Consider the following 16773-nt stretch of genomic DNA (forward strand, 5'->3'; position numbering starts at 1 on the left):
TTCTGGCCCTCAGACTGAGAAGTTACCAGTCCCTCCATCTGGCCTAAAAAGTCAGTTTTACCTGTGCAACTTCTAACAGATATTTGTCTCTCCTATTCTTGGTGATGTCCAATATCGGCACTACACGACCTATTACACAACATTTACCTTTATAAATTTTCCCTATTCTCTAACTTCAATTATCTTTGGTATGGCTTAAGCCACTTAACTCTTCCCTTTTTGCTGTGGACACAAAGGGACTATTCCCTTTCTCTATGCAGCAGACTTTTTACGTATTTGATGACCATATTCTTTATTCCACCAAATCTTCTCTTCTTAGCTAAGCAGCAGTTTGCCTCTCTATGCAGAACGCCACTCTGTAAAGAAAATCAGTACTGATGCCACCAATAAAAGGCCTTAATTTATTCTGTTTATTAACATCAACAAGAACGGTGCAGATATAACCTGCCTTAAAGTTGACTTCCTTCAGCTGTACATAATTCAAATGTACCAATAACTAACAGTTTATAGCTTTTTATTTTCTCAGTTGAGACTTTTTTAAAAAAAGCTGTTCCAATTGACTATCCTAAATGTCATTTGGGATCTTAAATACCATTGGGTATAATAAAGCGGTAACAGCGTAGATTCGGGGTGAGAAAAACAGTTAGGGAACACATTTATCTTACTTACGTTAGCTGCCCGTAAAGACCAAGGCTTTTACTACTTTATCATGTATGTTAAATACTGAACTCCTTGTTCCAGGTAGTTAAGTCAGATTTCCCAGTTAGGTTTTTAGATGGCTTCCACTTACAATAAGCGCATAATGGTTAACACAGAGATAGAGCAAACCCTACAACAGCTTCCCATGACCTAAAGTAGAAGCTGCTCCAGATCAAATTTAAGCTTATTTTCCAATGGGCAGCCATCCAGACCACAAAAACTACCACCATTCACAGACTGCTGCTGTGCAGCTTCAGTGTCCAAGGTTTTAAAATTTCATAACATTTAGTCTTCACATAAAACAATTTATACAGTATACTCAATGTAAAACCCTACACTAATAGAGCATTACATCTGAGATTTCAAAGCTTACAAAAATCAAAGATTAGGGTTAAGGTTTCCAGAGCAACATGAAGCCCTGGCCTCTTTTGGTTATGTGTTATAAGGTACTCCTTCACATGATCCCATAGTATTGAGAAATGTGACAGACTATTTGGCAAATGAGGTATGGCATTGCTTATCTTATAACCACTCCTCCAATCTGTGAAAAACAGTTTTCATTTGGAAATTTTATTACAGCCAGCATTTCAGGACTAAGATGCTAACTTGTCAGTACGAAGAAATTCCTTATTCCATTCATACTGTATTGCATATTCTTAACAACTGACAAGGTGAACCACTCCTTTCTGAAATACTGGTAGTATTGGAATAAAAATGAGATCCAGCAGCTTTTTTTTTGACCCCCCCCAAGTACACCTTGGAAAGTATTTATTATGTTCTCAGAGATGTATAGATTTTTCTATGTTTTGCATCCAAAATGCTGAACAGAACCCTGAGGTCATGTTCCTCACCATCTCAGGAGGAAGAACGAAGATGTTCTGTTACAGAAGTAGTTGAATGGGGTGCACAACTAGGTAAAAAACATTATTACCTACCATTCCATTTGATAACACATGCATTTGATACAAGCATCAGAGGAATTATGGTTGAACCTGATCCCAGTTTTACACATCTTCATCCTGAAAGCTTGGGACTGCAACTCTACATAGCACTAGCAAAGTGTTGGGCAAAACTAATGTTCAAAAAGCCCAACATAAAAATTATTTGCTCTGAAAGCTATGAGTGCGAAGTAATAGTATAAAAATTTGATGTTATGAGAAGTGCTATGATCATAACCAGGCTCATTCCAACTCCGGTGTTGAGATTAAAGTCAAATGTGGAAGACACATGTAAATAATTTGCTTTGGCTGAAACACAGCAGCCAGAATAGGCACCCAGCAGCTGTCATGCCAAAGCCAGAGGAACACACAATACGCAGCACTACAGACAGAAATCTGCCTACATAGCAGAGGTGGCATGAAGCAGGGACTGGCACCAGTACTTTCCTCAAGCATATACTGCTGTATAAACAGGCTCAAAGGGTAATGGAGTTAAATAATTTGTCAGGTATGATCAGGAACACGGATTGTCTATGCTTTCAATGGTGGAGGGACCTGTGCTGCACACACGCAGTCTATTCGAGTCATTATTCCTTGAATTACTGGTCATCTACATAGATGAGATAATGGTCTGACTTGAAACTGGGTGATTGGCTGAACCTTCATAATTGTGACTGATCACTACAGGAGTTCTCCAGGTGGCAATTTTGGATAGCAATTCTCCCCTTCTACTCCACTCTCACAAGACCCCACCTGCAGTACTGCACCCAGATCTGGGGTCCCCAGTACAAGGAAGACATGGATCTGTTAGAGCAGGTTAAGAGGAAGGCCACAAAAAAGGTCAGAGGGATAGACTGAGAGAGTTGGGGTTGTTCAGCCTGAAGAAGAGAAGACTCCAGGGAGACCTTATTGCAGCCTTTCAATACTTGAAGGGATCTTAAAAGAAAGACTGAGAAAGACTTTTTACCAGGGCCTGTATGACAGGACAAGGGGTAATGGTTTTAAACTGAGAGAGGGTAGATTTAGAATAGACATGAGAAGGAGATTCTTTTTACGATGAAGGTGGTGAGACACTAGAACAGGTTGCCCAGAGAAGTTGTGGATGCCCCATCCTTGGAAGTGTTCAAGGTCAGGTTGACAGGGCTTTGAGCAACCTGATCTAGTGAAAGATGTCCCTGCCCATGGCAGGGGGGTTGGCCTAGATGATCTTCGAAGGTCCCTTCCAACTCAAACCATTCCATGATTCTATGATCCCATGGTTCTTGAAATTCCCTCAGGCAGCTAACTGCTGTGTCTAGTCCAATTTGTGTACTTCAAATGTGGTAAGCAAAATCCTTGGTGAAATGTCCAAGACACTCATAGGCTGTTCCTGCTGCAGAAACGATTAAAGCATCATAGTGGAGCAAACTGACACCGCACAGCAAGAACTACAATTATGTAAGCATAATATGACTGACAAACCTTTTGACTACCAGCAGAAGCTGAATTCAAGCTGCAACACACTCAACAGTAATATTCAGTGTTAACAGCAGACTAATTCAACAGAAGATTAGTTAATTTCATCAAAAAGTTACCTCATTGTGATTTTAAGAGTATGGACAGCCTGAGGTTAAAAAAAATGTATCCACACAAATTCCCACAAAATTGCTCATACTAAATATTCATGTTTTAAATAATTAAAGGAAAAAAATCAATCAACAATCTGCATGTGTAATTGCATGATATTTCTAAGTGCACATGCAATACAATAATGCACTCAAAATTTTTTCAGAATACAATGCTCACAAAGTGAAACTTGTTTCATTTCTTAAGCTGAGCAAGAAATGAGTTTTCCCAGTATAAACCATATTTGTTTTTTTTTTCCCCCATCAGATACTCAAATGTATGAAATAAATGGAGACAACAGTGAATCTGAATTACTGAATGGCATTAAAATTTTCCTGAAATTCACTAGGAAAAAGTGTATTTTTTAAAATTTTATTTTAAAAGACTATTGCCTCTCCTCTTCCCTTGCATAGAACAGTGAGTAACAGCAACGCATTGGCCAGACCACATCATTTCACAAAGACATGATGAAAGTCCATAAAAATAAAAAATGGGAGATGAAAGTGCAATGAGAGATGAAATTTGATACCCAGCATCATTTAATGTGCTGTAGGTCTTGCACTGAAAAAGAGTAAACAAACAAAAATTCGTGATTCTTCACATCAAATAAGCTGAGAAACTCACTGCCATAAGATACTGAAGATAATTAGAAGCGCCACAGCTTCAAAGAGAGACTGAGCAAAATCACAGGGGAACAATAAAAAAAGAAAAAAAAAAAAAAAAAAGAAAAAATTCATCAAAGGCTATTAGACACAAAGATATCATCCCTGTCTCAAAGTCCCTGAGTCTCTAGCAGCTCAGAAAATATGTGAAATATCATTGTCAAATCCTGTTAATATCATTATATTCTGCCAGGATGACTGAGGGTGTCTAAATGTATGTAAAGGGGAAAAATTACTTACTAATGCTACTGAGTCTAGGAATATAATCAGAATTCAAGAAAACAAAGTGCAGTCAGAACATTCAAAAAAGTTTAATTTAAAATATCATAGCTTACAATATATAGTACATAAGCACCATTATGCACATACGTACTATACATATGTAATTACATATATATTCACATCTGTAAAATGTAAATCTGTATCATCATAAATATGAATTCATCACTTTGCCTTTAATTTCATGGAGGTATCACGTTTTGCTGCATACTGCTGAAGTTGTGGATATTCTAGCTGAACATTAAAATAATTACAGTGCAACACATAAAAAACTTTCATTTTACTACATTACAGATGTAGCAGTGGATGGTTCATCTGAATCATCTGGACTGTATTTTTTCCATAGAAAATTTTCATTTTTTTTCCAAAGAGAACTTTCACACACTTCTCTCTCTTCTGTCACTGGGGGATGAGGTGCTCTTTCACATAGCTTCTCTATGACTGCTATGTCCGTGAGCTTTCTGAGGCTCTCCTCATTCTGCTCATTCAGCATGTCCCAGAAATCTTTTGGTCTCTCCTTTGATTTTTCTGCTTGCCCTGAAGGGAATCTCCTTGGTGATTCTGTAGGCCCATTTCCATCATTTCTGAAGAGGTCATTGAGAATAGAGGTATCTCCAAGCAAGTCCACAAAAGACTTTTTCTTACAAGTCTGAGCTTTTCTCTCCCCATTTTCTGACTGAGACGGGGATCTTTTTCTTGGCAGCTGTGTTCCTTCTGAGTCCTGCTGTCCTTCACAACTTTTTACAGGCAGCACCTCAATTATTTCTGATTTACTGCTTAATGAGCCAGATGCCATAAAATCCTTGAATGCCTGACTGTTTCTCCTTTCGATATGTTGAGTAGCAACAGTAGGTGATTGTTTATATTTTGCATCAACACACACATCTTGCAAGTAGGAGTCATTGTGAAGCTGCTCTACTCCTCCTTTACAGCTCTGCTGGCTCTGTGTTTCCGTAGTTCCACTCAGATGTAGGCCTCCAGCTGATGAAGATCTAGACTTAGATCTTCCAAAATTAACAATGGATTTTCTTTTTCTGGAGTGTGTTGTACCCAGTTCTCTTTCCTTATAGTCATGTGAAGCTTGTGCTGGTATTTCAACTGGGAAGAAAGACTCCATCTCTGGATGCCTGGAAATGTAGAATTCCTTCAACATCTTCTGCCTTGTTTCTGATGTAGCTTTTGCAATATGTTCTGCGAGTTCTTCCACTGATCCCATATTAAAGTGGGATACCATTTCCTCAAATTGTCTCCTGTAATTATCAAGAAGTAAAAATATGTTATTTTGATACCTTTAGCTAGAAACAAAAGCAGCTTCCAAGCAATTAATTCAATTCACCTACTTCACATATCCCAGAAAGTAATCACTAAAAGTAACTTCCTTATTAGGAGCATTGTTTGCTTTTATTAGCAAAGAGATGGAAGAACGATGACCTTAGAAGAACTGAAGTGACTTCTGAATCCCGAACTCCAGTGTGATTTCCTCAGCTTACGATCCAAAGAGTTACTGACTTTCAGTGTAGGTAAGATATCACACCAAAGGACCAGATTTCAGAAGGTCTTTAGCTATCAAAAGGATGCAGATGGACAGATGGTTGAATGTTGGGTTTTGGGTTTTGGTTTTTTTTTTGGGGGGGGGGGGCAGGGGGGCACAGGCAGGAAGTAGTAGGTCAAACTCCTTTTAAAAGGCTTGCTAAACAAGAGCTCAAGAAACACATTCACAGGAGACAGGGACTGTCCCCTCCATCCTATCCAGTAAGCTATGGAATATTTGTTTCCGCTAAGAGGCCAAGCTCTAACTAAAGGCGATCCCCCTAATTGAGTTAGCCATAGTCAGGGTCAGGTAACCTAACTGGAAGGCTGGAGAGGTGGGTTTATGCTACCTTGTCAGAGAAAGGATATGAAACATGTTGCCTTTCCTGTATGAGGGCTCCAACAAGCAGCGAGATTTAACCCTGTTTGGCCTCAAATACCACTTGACTAGCTAGCTCCAACTATACCCTTCATGTGTGGTGACTGGAGACGGCTTCCCACTCTCCCTTACAACTACAACACAAACTGAGGCACCTACTCATCCTCATTCATTGCACAGCATATCCAGATGTACTACAAAGTCTAACTGCAAGCCAGGTGCTAACAGATGACGTGCTTAATGTTTAAGAGGGAATTTGCTTAAGCTTTTTGCTAGATAATGGCTTTAGGATCTTAGAATAACACTCTTAGTTATTTCATTGCCTTTGAAAATTTTACCTCAACAAATTATTGGTAACTACGATTACAATTTTGAACATTTTTGGCATGAAGGGTTCTCCTCTACCTGCCTCTTAAATATTTAGAATTTTCAGTATCGATAATAGTAAGCAAGTCTGGCACTTCAACGGTAACAGTTTGGATAGCTGAGGCGAGCTGGCTAATATGACAGATTCTGAACACTTACAGGTATTACCTAGATACCAACTCTGATACAGTAATTTAATTATCTCAAGGCCAAATTGAAAGTATATACCAAATCCCAGTTCTATAGGTTTGCCTAGTTAGCTACAGCTTTCCACTTTCTACTTCCACATACCATATGGCTATTGTAATGAACTTCAATCTATATACCAATGGAATTTAAGTATTTGTATTAATAACAGCAATAGTTTGGGGAAAAAGGGAAAACAAGGAGATAGAAAAATTATTATCCTTCCAAAAATGAGGGGGGAAACAAAATGTTAAAAGAAATATTAAAAAATATTGAGCTCCAAGTTAAAAAATAAACACAAAGTCCAATTTTTTTTTAATAGTCCTTCAATGAAAGTGATGAGATCTGGGCAAAACCAGTAGTCAGTCAGAAGCTCACACTATACAATTTGTTTCTATACAGTTTAAACATTGGTTTGTAGTACTGCATGATGCACATACCAGGAACACTCATGGTGATGACATCTGCACAGCTATGTAATATATGACACATTGAATCAACACATTAAAGTGATTTCTGGGTTCAGTTCATCTTCTTAATCAATTATGGTACTCTTTGTATAGTGTGAGTGTAAGTTTCCCATTAGTTCTGCTCTTGCCATAGAAAATAATCAGTATTCCCTGAGTATGGTTGAAACGAAGACAAAAGCAACTGCCCAGAGGAAAGTTCATTTCAACCTTAGAATTTTATTTACATCTGTCCAAAACAGTCTTACCTGCGGATTCCTTTGGGTGTCTTTCCAACCAAGAAAGTGGTTGAACCTACTCTGTGTACTTTTTTGTTTTTCTGGGTCACAGGATGCATAACACACAGGTGATGTTGATTACTGTTTGCCAACATTTCTTGCCCTCCCTTAACAATGTTGTTCTCTGCTGTATTGTCTTCTGGGTTTTCTTCATTTTTCTAGTAAAATGAGACATGGAAATCATCAAAACAGCTGTGTGTCTGACATAATGATGAGTTCTATTGCACTCAATTCTGTCACTCTTAGCTAGCACTCAATCTTGTGAATGTTAAGACTGGGACTGAAAGCGGCAGTGTAGACTCCCTATTGGGTCACAAACATCCAGGGACACTGAAGGCAAGTCTTGGTTCTCTAAGAGTAAGGTGGGATATTTTTCCAAACAGGTTAATTGTGAGGCTAAATGAAAGATCTCTGTAAGTTCTCTGATGCAAAACCAGGGGTTATACAAATACTTAATCCTGTGCCACAGGACCCAAATCTCAGTTACAACCTCCAAATATTACTATAAAATAGAAAATGCCTGTGTCAATAGCTTACAGTCTTAATAGATACAGAACAACTTCCTGGATTAATTTATAAAGATTAATGGCTAATTTGGATTCACTGCTTCCTGCTTGTTAATGTATGTTACACAATTTTTGCACAGTATATATTCAGAACTCTTAGTTACTTTAGCAAAGTACTAAGTTTGAGTTACTTACTCAAAGAAAAACTATAAATAATCACAACACCAAATTCAAAGACACCAAAGTTAAGGTATAAACATTTTTGTCAGTATCACAATCTCTAACACACACACACACGTGCACAATTATTCAGAATTGTAAAGATACTTTTGGAAGAGGTATGACTATATTAATGTATAAAGGAACAGGACAAAAAAAATTACACATTACACTTCCGTTGTAATACTGGTAAGATTAAAACATGAACAATCACATGATGCTTCTTAAATGGAGAATGCCAATTTTATATGTAATAGTCATAAAAAGCTAATGTTTTAATCAAATTCAAGAAGATTGTGCTACAGATCAACTCATCATGCATTGACAGTCAGTGTCTTGCACAAAAATATTATCCTATTTACACCTTAGTTATTTTTAAGAAATTCTCACAAGTTCTCATCAAAATTTTCCCTTTGCCAAAAGGCAAGCCAAGGGAAACATGAAAATTAAAGAATGTGTTTGAAAAGCCAGGAAAAATGGAAAAAAACCAAACTGGAAGAGCAACATTACTTTTTTTTTTTTTTAATGAGTTCAGGGAAAGAATAACTGCTTATTGATGTCCTCAGTCCCCCTACTAACACTGCTTTAGAGATGAAAACACAAACTGTGTTCACACTTTGTCATCTGCAGTTCAAAATTTGGTTTTGGATCTACAATGTTTCTTCCCAATGTGTTTCTATTTGATCCATGTCCACTTCCTTTATTTCCACAGGCTGTTCACAATGTTCTTGAACTTTAGGATCCCACATCTGTTCTCAATCCATTACTTTGGCAAGTAACCTCAAACTAGCATACAGAGAGAGATGTTAATATTAAGCAACCTACAGGCATAAATTTTCACTCTTTAAGCTAGATGCACAACTCCACAGACTACAATTTCACTGCACTATTAAAAGTTATACTACACAAAAGTGAAACCAGGGCCCCAATTAAGATAAAAACCTTATTCTCCCAATAATGTTATGATGATAGTAACAAAATTAAGATTGAATTAGCAGATGTTATCTACAGCATAAATATTCTACAGTTATCTTACTAATTCTGTATACATTTAAGATGTTTACAAATTTTTTTTTTTTTTTTTTTTTTTTAAGATATGCATGGATAATACAGAACTTTACTTGGAAAAGGTATTTTAAAAGAAGAAAACAACGCTAGTTTTAAAATATATGTATTTTGATGGAATTTTTGCATGAAAAATATTCATAGTATTCATCTCGCACTATGATAAGACCTAGTGTATGTGTCACTGTCAGGAAATCAGGACTGTATAATTTAATTCAAGCAAGGATAACTTGCATAGAATACAAGCCTAACCATGTCAATGCCTGTCTTAAAAGTATTTTAAAACACCCATAAATGTGCATCCATCTACCTCTTATTAAACAAGACCAAAGTATATGAGGCAGCAATACTTTGGTTTACACATCTGTTCAAACACAGGAGATTAAAAATCTCTTTGGGAAAAAAGCCAAATGTTGTAAACGCACTGAAAGTTGTAAAATTGCTTGTCTTTGCAGAGAACCAGAATTTAATGTAAAAAGTACTGCTAATTGCAAATAAACTCACAAATAGCATATTTAGTTCTGGAAGTACAAAACTTTTAAGTACATTGACCCACACTGCCAAACCCAAAAGAACAACAGCAAAATACCACCATATACACACAAAGAGCTCCTCTTCTTCTACCTAAATTAGCTGCTCAAAGTTTTTTCCTTAAGGTAGAAAAAGTTGCTATAAACAAGTTACCCCAGGAGCTTGCAGCAGCTAATGCCAGTGAAAGCCCATGGCCACAGTGAGTTACTCCTGAAAACTTATCTCAGCTCTCTGGAGCAAAGCCAATTGGTTAAATGGCACCCAGTCAGGCTGAAACACAACAACTGGCTCTGTTGAACTTGTGAACATTTTTGAAAGTTTGCCAACTTAAATCCAGCCCCCAACCCCGAAATCCAATAATATATTTTTAAAAAACGATAAACATTTTGTCAGTAAAACTAAAACACTTATTTCGGTTTTTCTTAAGATGTGTCCATGTTTCCTAAAGGTCAAATCTGAAGTTTGTTACTCTGAGCGACACATGGATGAGGCTCTGGGTAGAGATAAACTTTACACACATAGATGAAAATATTCCCTGTATCTTTCTACTAGTGTTACCGTTAAAAAAAGTGAAAACTTCAGTCAACATTCCAGCACTGTCAACATTCCACACTATTTTGCTTTCTTCTGAATTTGACTTCATCTGTTACTCTCCCTAATTATCCCCTCTTATGGCTGCTTTCTTTCTGATTCTCTTCAATATTTGCCTTCTAACTCACTCATTGAAATCTATTTCATGATGAAAATTTCCTTTTAACAGCTCTATTTTCTGTTCCTTAAGCACTGTCTCTACCAAACTGTTTTGTATGTGTCCTCATTATTTGCTCCTACATGAAATCCCATGTTGATTTTACAGCACTGGTCTTGTTCAGCTGAATTATCACATATATCACACGTGTAAGACAATCTCACAAAGCAAAATTGAAATTACTAGAATTTGATTCAGCTAGGAACCTGTGACTCTTGTTCTTATATTACTGATACTAGTGCATTTAATCTATTTATATTATTGAATGTCAGACCCTTTATGAATTAATAAATGTTATGACCGAAAGAATGGAGTAATAAAGAGGATAAAAATCCTTCAACACAAGAAGTATTCTATGCATTTGGAAGTGCACATTACCTTTGTATCTTATTTTTGTTTTATCTTTAATTTAAACAAAGTACTGTATATTAATAAATATACTGAAGTACAAGTGTTGCTGAACTTCTTGAAAAGAGATTGTTATGATACAAGATCTGACTGCAACGCATTTGAATCATTACTGGAAAACTGGAAAGACGATAATGATCAGTCTACTAGTAGAAAAAAAGAAAGAAGAATTAAGAACAAGTAAATTGTTTTTGTCAAAAAAAAATCCAACACTTTGGCCAAATAGCAAGTCTGGCTTTGCTTTATGGTTCAGCCATATAACTACTGAAAAGATGTTAACCAATTTAACACAGGGAAGAAAAAAATTGTTAAGTCAAATGGCACAAACAGCAACACAAATTCTTTCTCCTGGAATTAAGATTCCATCCAGTACCTAAATAAGTAATAGCATGTGTTTCTCTCACACTAAAATGTAAAAATGCTTAAAGGTTTCAAATACGTGATTATGGGCAAGTTATTCTGAATGACAGCTAAAATCACAGTACAGAAATCCAAAAGCATTCTTGCCAAATGTTATACCATCACACATGTACAGTGTGTTAAAACATATTCTTTATGTACTCCATAGTGTGTCTTCTGATGAGCCTTCTGAAATATATGACACAAAGCTAAAGAAATAGGTAGTATAGCATACAGTATCTGCTACATGTATTTTAAAAGATTTTTTACAAAAAGATTGACAGCAATCATGAAAGCAGTTAGTGTTTACTAAATGTTTAACTACATTAAAGACAATATGCATTTGCAGTTCATGTTATGAAATATCCATTGTTAAAAGTGGAAAGGTTTCACTTAAACTTGACCACATACTTGGAGGCCGTCTGATAAATTAAGTGCACCTATACTGAATAATCCGTAACACCATTGCACATTTCTGTATTCTTCACATTTTCTCCTTTCTCAAACTAGTACCTTGATAGGGGAAAAAAGGTGCAGCAAAATAATTCCTTCGACATCAAAGATAAAAAAATTTCAATTACTGAATTTAATGTTTTTACTACTTTGTTCAACTTTGTGCACTTCCACTTTGTGAAGAAAAACTTCACACAAAGTTCAAAAGAAATAAACAACTTATTTTCAAAGGCATAGATGTAAGACAAAGGCCACAGATGCAAGTTGTTTAGCAGAAGGCAACATTTTTTGGATTCAAAAAATTACATGAGAAAAGGTTACACCACAGAAATTATCCCAGCAAAGGGAAATAAATAAATTTAATGAAAGTACAGTAAAATGAAATTGTGAAGTGTTACTGCGAACTAGGGAAAATAACATGTATAAGTGCAGCCACTCCTTCCTACACTTACTCCAGTCTTACACTTGTTTTCTTATCCTACCCCCACTTCATTTACTGCACTTACTCTGACAAGGCTTTCCATATATTCGAACAGGATAGGAGAGAGATTATTACATAGTTGTGCAGAAAATAGTTTTTAAAGTATTCAGAAAACTCAGGGACTCTTACCACACATGAAAAAGTACTTCAAAGAAAGCATTTTTCTTCACCTTTCACGTTTCAATTTAGTCTATGTGTTTTCAACATAAACATGTTATATCTGCCTACCACAGAAGATACTTTCCTCCATTCCTTCTTCTTTTGTTATGTATGTCTCTTATTCTTAAAAGTATGTATCAAGTTTGGGATACCAATAATGAGTTTCCAGTTCTTTTTGTTACATATTATATACAGGCTGTAGTCAAGAGTCCAGCAAAAATGGTAGCATCTGCACATTTAGAGTCCCACACCAGTTCACATTTAAGGGTAATGCTCTTCAAGAAGAATGAAAACATGCAGCTGAGCATCAAGCGAAAATTTAGGTGCCACAACGCAGCAGTCACTTCTACTTAGAGATTCCATCTAGAATCTGCAACAACTCTTGGATCTGTTTGCTTCATGTGACAATCTGTCTCCTGCTGTGTAATTACAGAAGTTTTAAAAATAGTATACACCTATCAAAACCAATCTTTGTCTATCTTTGACAGCACAAAACTTCAGTATCTGTTCTTCCTACAACAGGTATAAAGAGGTGGCTCTATGCTCTGGAGCAAGAAATGCTAATCCATGTATAAGCGTTCTCAGACACGACTGAGATGACTGGAGACTTTAAGCCTCTGACTTCCCTCTTCCTCTCTTTAGCCCCTTCAAGAAAGGCAAAAGAGAACAATGTTCATCTTTTTAAGTACAGCAAGATGAAAATGTATGGGAGAGTAAGTGAGCACAGGCTAGCAGAGCTGTCTCACATTTGTGGCAATTCCTCAAGTCACCAGACTTAAGAGGATAATGAACTTCCTTCAAAAGCCTGAATCTGAAGTTGAAAACACATTTGCATAATTATTCCTCAGCCACAGTTGCACTGTGTCTGAGCATCTTCCTCTCTTTTACTGCCTGACTACCCAAAGTATCACTATGTAAGTATCTTGACAGATATTGACTTCCAGTCAGCAATAACCCTCTCTGACTTCTCCACTCACAGCTGAAACAGTGTTTACAGGCTTTTCTCTTCAGGTATGCATGAAACAACTGCTGCCAGATATCCAGGATACTTTCCATTGCATAGTTTCATTGTTTGTTTTCGTTTCTAAAACAAACAAAAAAGGCTGCCTCAAAACTCTAGCTGCCTTGCAGTCACCTATATCATACAAAAGCATGAAACACACTGAAGTCAGTATGACTGTCCTCTTAAAACACAGCTTACAAGCAAACAACAAACCCTTACGCCATATTCTACTTTTATATTTTCCCACTCCCCTCAAAATCTGAGAAAACACTTGACTTTCCAGATATCCTGTGAGTTGCAGTGGGTTTTCGATGATTGTTATTATTTTGATGAGGTGGTAATTACTGCATTCCAGTGAATTTATCTACCCAAATTACAGTTCTAAATTATTTCAGCTAATTTTTTTCCCTTTATAGTTTTCCTTGGTTTTTTCCCTGGGTGCTTTTCCCATAATATGTATGAATTACTATGACCCTTCTATATGTTTTTCTTGAACATATGTTATTCCTACATATTGTTTTTATCTTACCTATGTTTTCTCTACTTGTCAGGACATATATAAATACTCTGAAACATTTGCTACCCAACTGCTCATTCTTGGTCTTGTTTCCTTTTCTCCTCTACATGTACACATGTCAAACAAGAATTTCTTCCTAAATTATTCTGCATGCCAAGGAAGACAAAGTCTAATAATGTCCACATAAAACTTCATGTACTTTCTCTAAAAATGAGGTCCACGTGGTCAAGATAATAAAAAAAGTTATCAAACTATGAGACTGTCTCTACTTTCATGTGATTTTTAAATAAACCAGAATTGCTTTTCTACTTACAGAGGACACACCACTGAACAAACTATATACTTCAGAGGGTTATGGTGAGTTACACACTCTACAGTTTGAAATAAGCCTGAATCTTATCATATTTTAGAATGGTTTCTGATGTGGACATTAATTTTTCCCTCTGAATTTAACTTCCTTAATTGAAAAACAGTCTCACTCAGACTGAATTTGTCTACTGTTCTAACAAAACAGGATTGTAGAATGAGAATTAGAGGTAATGGTATAGCTAATGGTCAGTACCACAATTGTCTTAGAAAATGAAGCTAACCTACCTTAAAATTTTAGAATACTCTAGGACAACCGCATTTATAGTTGTACTTTCTGAACTAAACAAAGCTACTCAGGATATTGGCGATGAATACAAAGTTATCTAATATTTGACAGTATCACGGCAGACCAATAGCTGAAATATTCTTCAAGCTATGAAAATGGTTAAGACTTATTCTGGGTCTAAATTACTCATCCAAAAAACTCTGTCAACACCAAAAGACCAGTACTTCGCTATACCTGCTCATAAAAGTAAAGAAATTTTATCAGAGCAATATGTAGTTATTTTCCCCTGTTGTCATATCTAGCTTTTCTGCTTGTATAAACTGAGACCAAGGACATTCCATAAACTAACTTTTTGCTTGGTAGCAGAGAACTCACTACTAAGTCAATTGGGGATGGATAGTGTTCCCTCTATTTCCCGTTTACTTCTGAGTCTGTTTCTTCTCCCATCAGGTAACAGAGCAAGAATTTATCATTGAGAGCAGTTTTATTTAATTTGTTGACTCTTTAGCAAAAATAATTCCTATAAGCCATATCACCTTCTTGCACCAAAAACCTGATCATAAATCAACAGTTATTACTACTGTTCAGAATGAGAGGAGATAATCAGCCTGTCTCAGAATTCAAAGCTAAGGTAATTGCTTACTCCAGCAGAAGCCTGTGGATTTGCACCTATCTTCTTTCACTCTCTCAACCCTCCATCAAACAGTAGCAAAACCAAAAGCCATGCACATACACCATAATGAAAATGCAACTACATGCTTCACAGAATGTCACATATGAACACACTGCATCTAAAAAAGACAACTAAAAGCCATACTGAAATGGTTAATTCCATTGTAAACTGAAACACTAAACTCAATAAAGCAGCGTTACAGGCCAATCATTTGGGAACAATTATTTTAAAGCTGAACAGCATTTCCCACCCTAGAAGAGCAAGGATAATGGAATGTTATCTCCCAAAAGTCTAGTCTTTGTAAACAACTATCTAAACTTGTTGAATATGAAAGCTGTGCAAACACACTGCGATCAGAGTTACTATAACTGATAGAAAGTCTTTGTTTAAATAATCTACAAAATGTCAATGTAATACAAATAAGATAAAGAGGAGTTCTTAATGACACAACTTTTGTATTTACAGTATTCTCAACAGCACTTAAATCTGCATTGGAGATACAAAGGGCACATTTTTTCCTAGGCTGACAGCGTGCTTAGTTCTCTCATTTACACCACATTGCAATAACATAAAGAGGGGTTTACCATTAATCCAGGTTTTACTACAAAGAATCCCGTTATTTCTCTGTCAAACACTGGCAAGAGTGCCAAATGTCTGTCGTCCAATTCAGAGGATTAAGTCTTCTTTTATAGTGTGATTCTTGTACGAATTTAAAAAAATACAGATATAGTTTCTTAGAGCTGGTCACAGTCTATATTTTGGCCTGAATTCATGCCGCAGAGGTTGAATATGACAGCTGGCAGGAAGCTGAGGGGAGAATACATCCTCCCCCTTTTCAGTCACCACATTTCTGTTGCCATAGTGATTAATCCTCAATTGAATGGCTCTCTTTGTATATTTCTTTTCAGTAAAACTTTAAGTAAACTTAAGTTGAAAACATGCAGTTGACTGGAAAAAAAAAAAAAAACAACGAAAAAAAAAAAAAGAGTCCATATATTCAACAGGTACAGTACAAGTTCTTGTGACTAACACTTTTCCACATATTAAAAAGTGCAAATTAGGGCTAATGTGGGACTGCATCAGTTTTTTAGATTATTTAGTTTGTCCTGCTCCCACTTTTTGTCTTTTTTGTGAAGCTTCCCAAGCCTTGTCCAAAGTCTTCCCCATGCTCCAACCCCCCACCCCAAGGTTCCTATTGAAGAAATACTACACAAATTCAGCTTTATAGGAACTAGAGAAAGCCTGTTCCAGACTTCTGTACTTGTGTAAAACTTTTCACATAGGCTGGTTTTGCCAATTAACACAAAAATTAATTAGGAAATTAATTAAGGAATACAGTCATTTAATTCAGCATAGACTAGAAATATTAGCAGAAGATATTTCATCTTGCCTCTGGGAGGCTTCTATTTCTTATGGTAGCTAAGAAAAAGCTTCACAAATAACAGTGCAATTTATCCAAAAACCAAAGTAAGTAAAAAGCTGCACTGAAAATCAGCCAGGTTGCTTTGGAACCTGGAACCCACCAGAAAAAAGGATCAAAAAAAATCAAAACCTCTAAAAATACTTAGTAGATGATTAAGGTCTTAGAGAAGTTGTTAACACTTTCATTTTTTCCCCAAAATTAATA

General features: G+C 36.3%; 1 protein-coding gene across 12 annotated transcripts in view; it reads right to left on the reverse strand.

Annotated features, from left to right (window-relative positions):
• The window catches only part of ERCC6L2 (ERCC excision repair 6 like 2), an 84522-nt gene that overhangs the window by 17477 nt on the left and 50272 nt on the right, over positions 1–16773 (reverse strand). For 5 of the 12 annotated variants that reach the window (XM_030003694.2, XM_030003693.2, XM_041120670.1 and 2 more), the window contains 2 exons: positions 7360–7547; positions 4197–5433 (listed from right to left, as the gene is read on the reverse strand). The exons of 2 other annotated variants lie outside the window; for them this stretch is intronic. In XM_030003694.2, coding sequence (XP_029859554.1) covers positions 4467–5433; positions 7360–7547 — 1155 coding nt within the window. In that variant the 3' untranslated portion in view covers positions 4197–4466. Of the gene's footprint in view, positions 1–4196; positions 5434–7359; positions 7548–8730; positions 8901–15730; positions 16095–16773 lie in introns of those variants that run through there. 5 more of the 12 variants (XR_003921808.2, XR_005931533.1, XR_003921807.2 and 2 more) reach the window with 4 other exon arrangements.

The sequence above is a fragment of the Aquila chrysaetos genome, chromosome Z, assembly GCF_900496995.4.
Source record: "Aquila chrysaetos chrysaetos chromosome Z, bAquChr1.4, whole genome shotgun sequence".
Lineage (NCBI taxonomy): Eukaryota > Metazoa > Chordata > Aves > Accipitriformes > Accipitridae > Aquila > Aquila chrysaetos.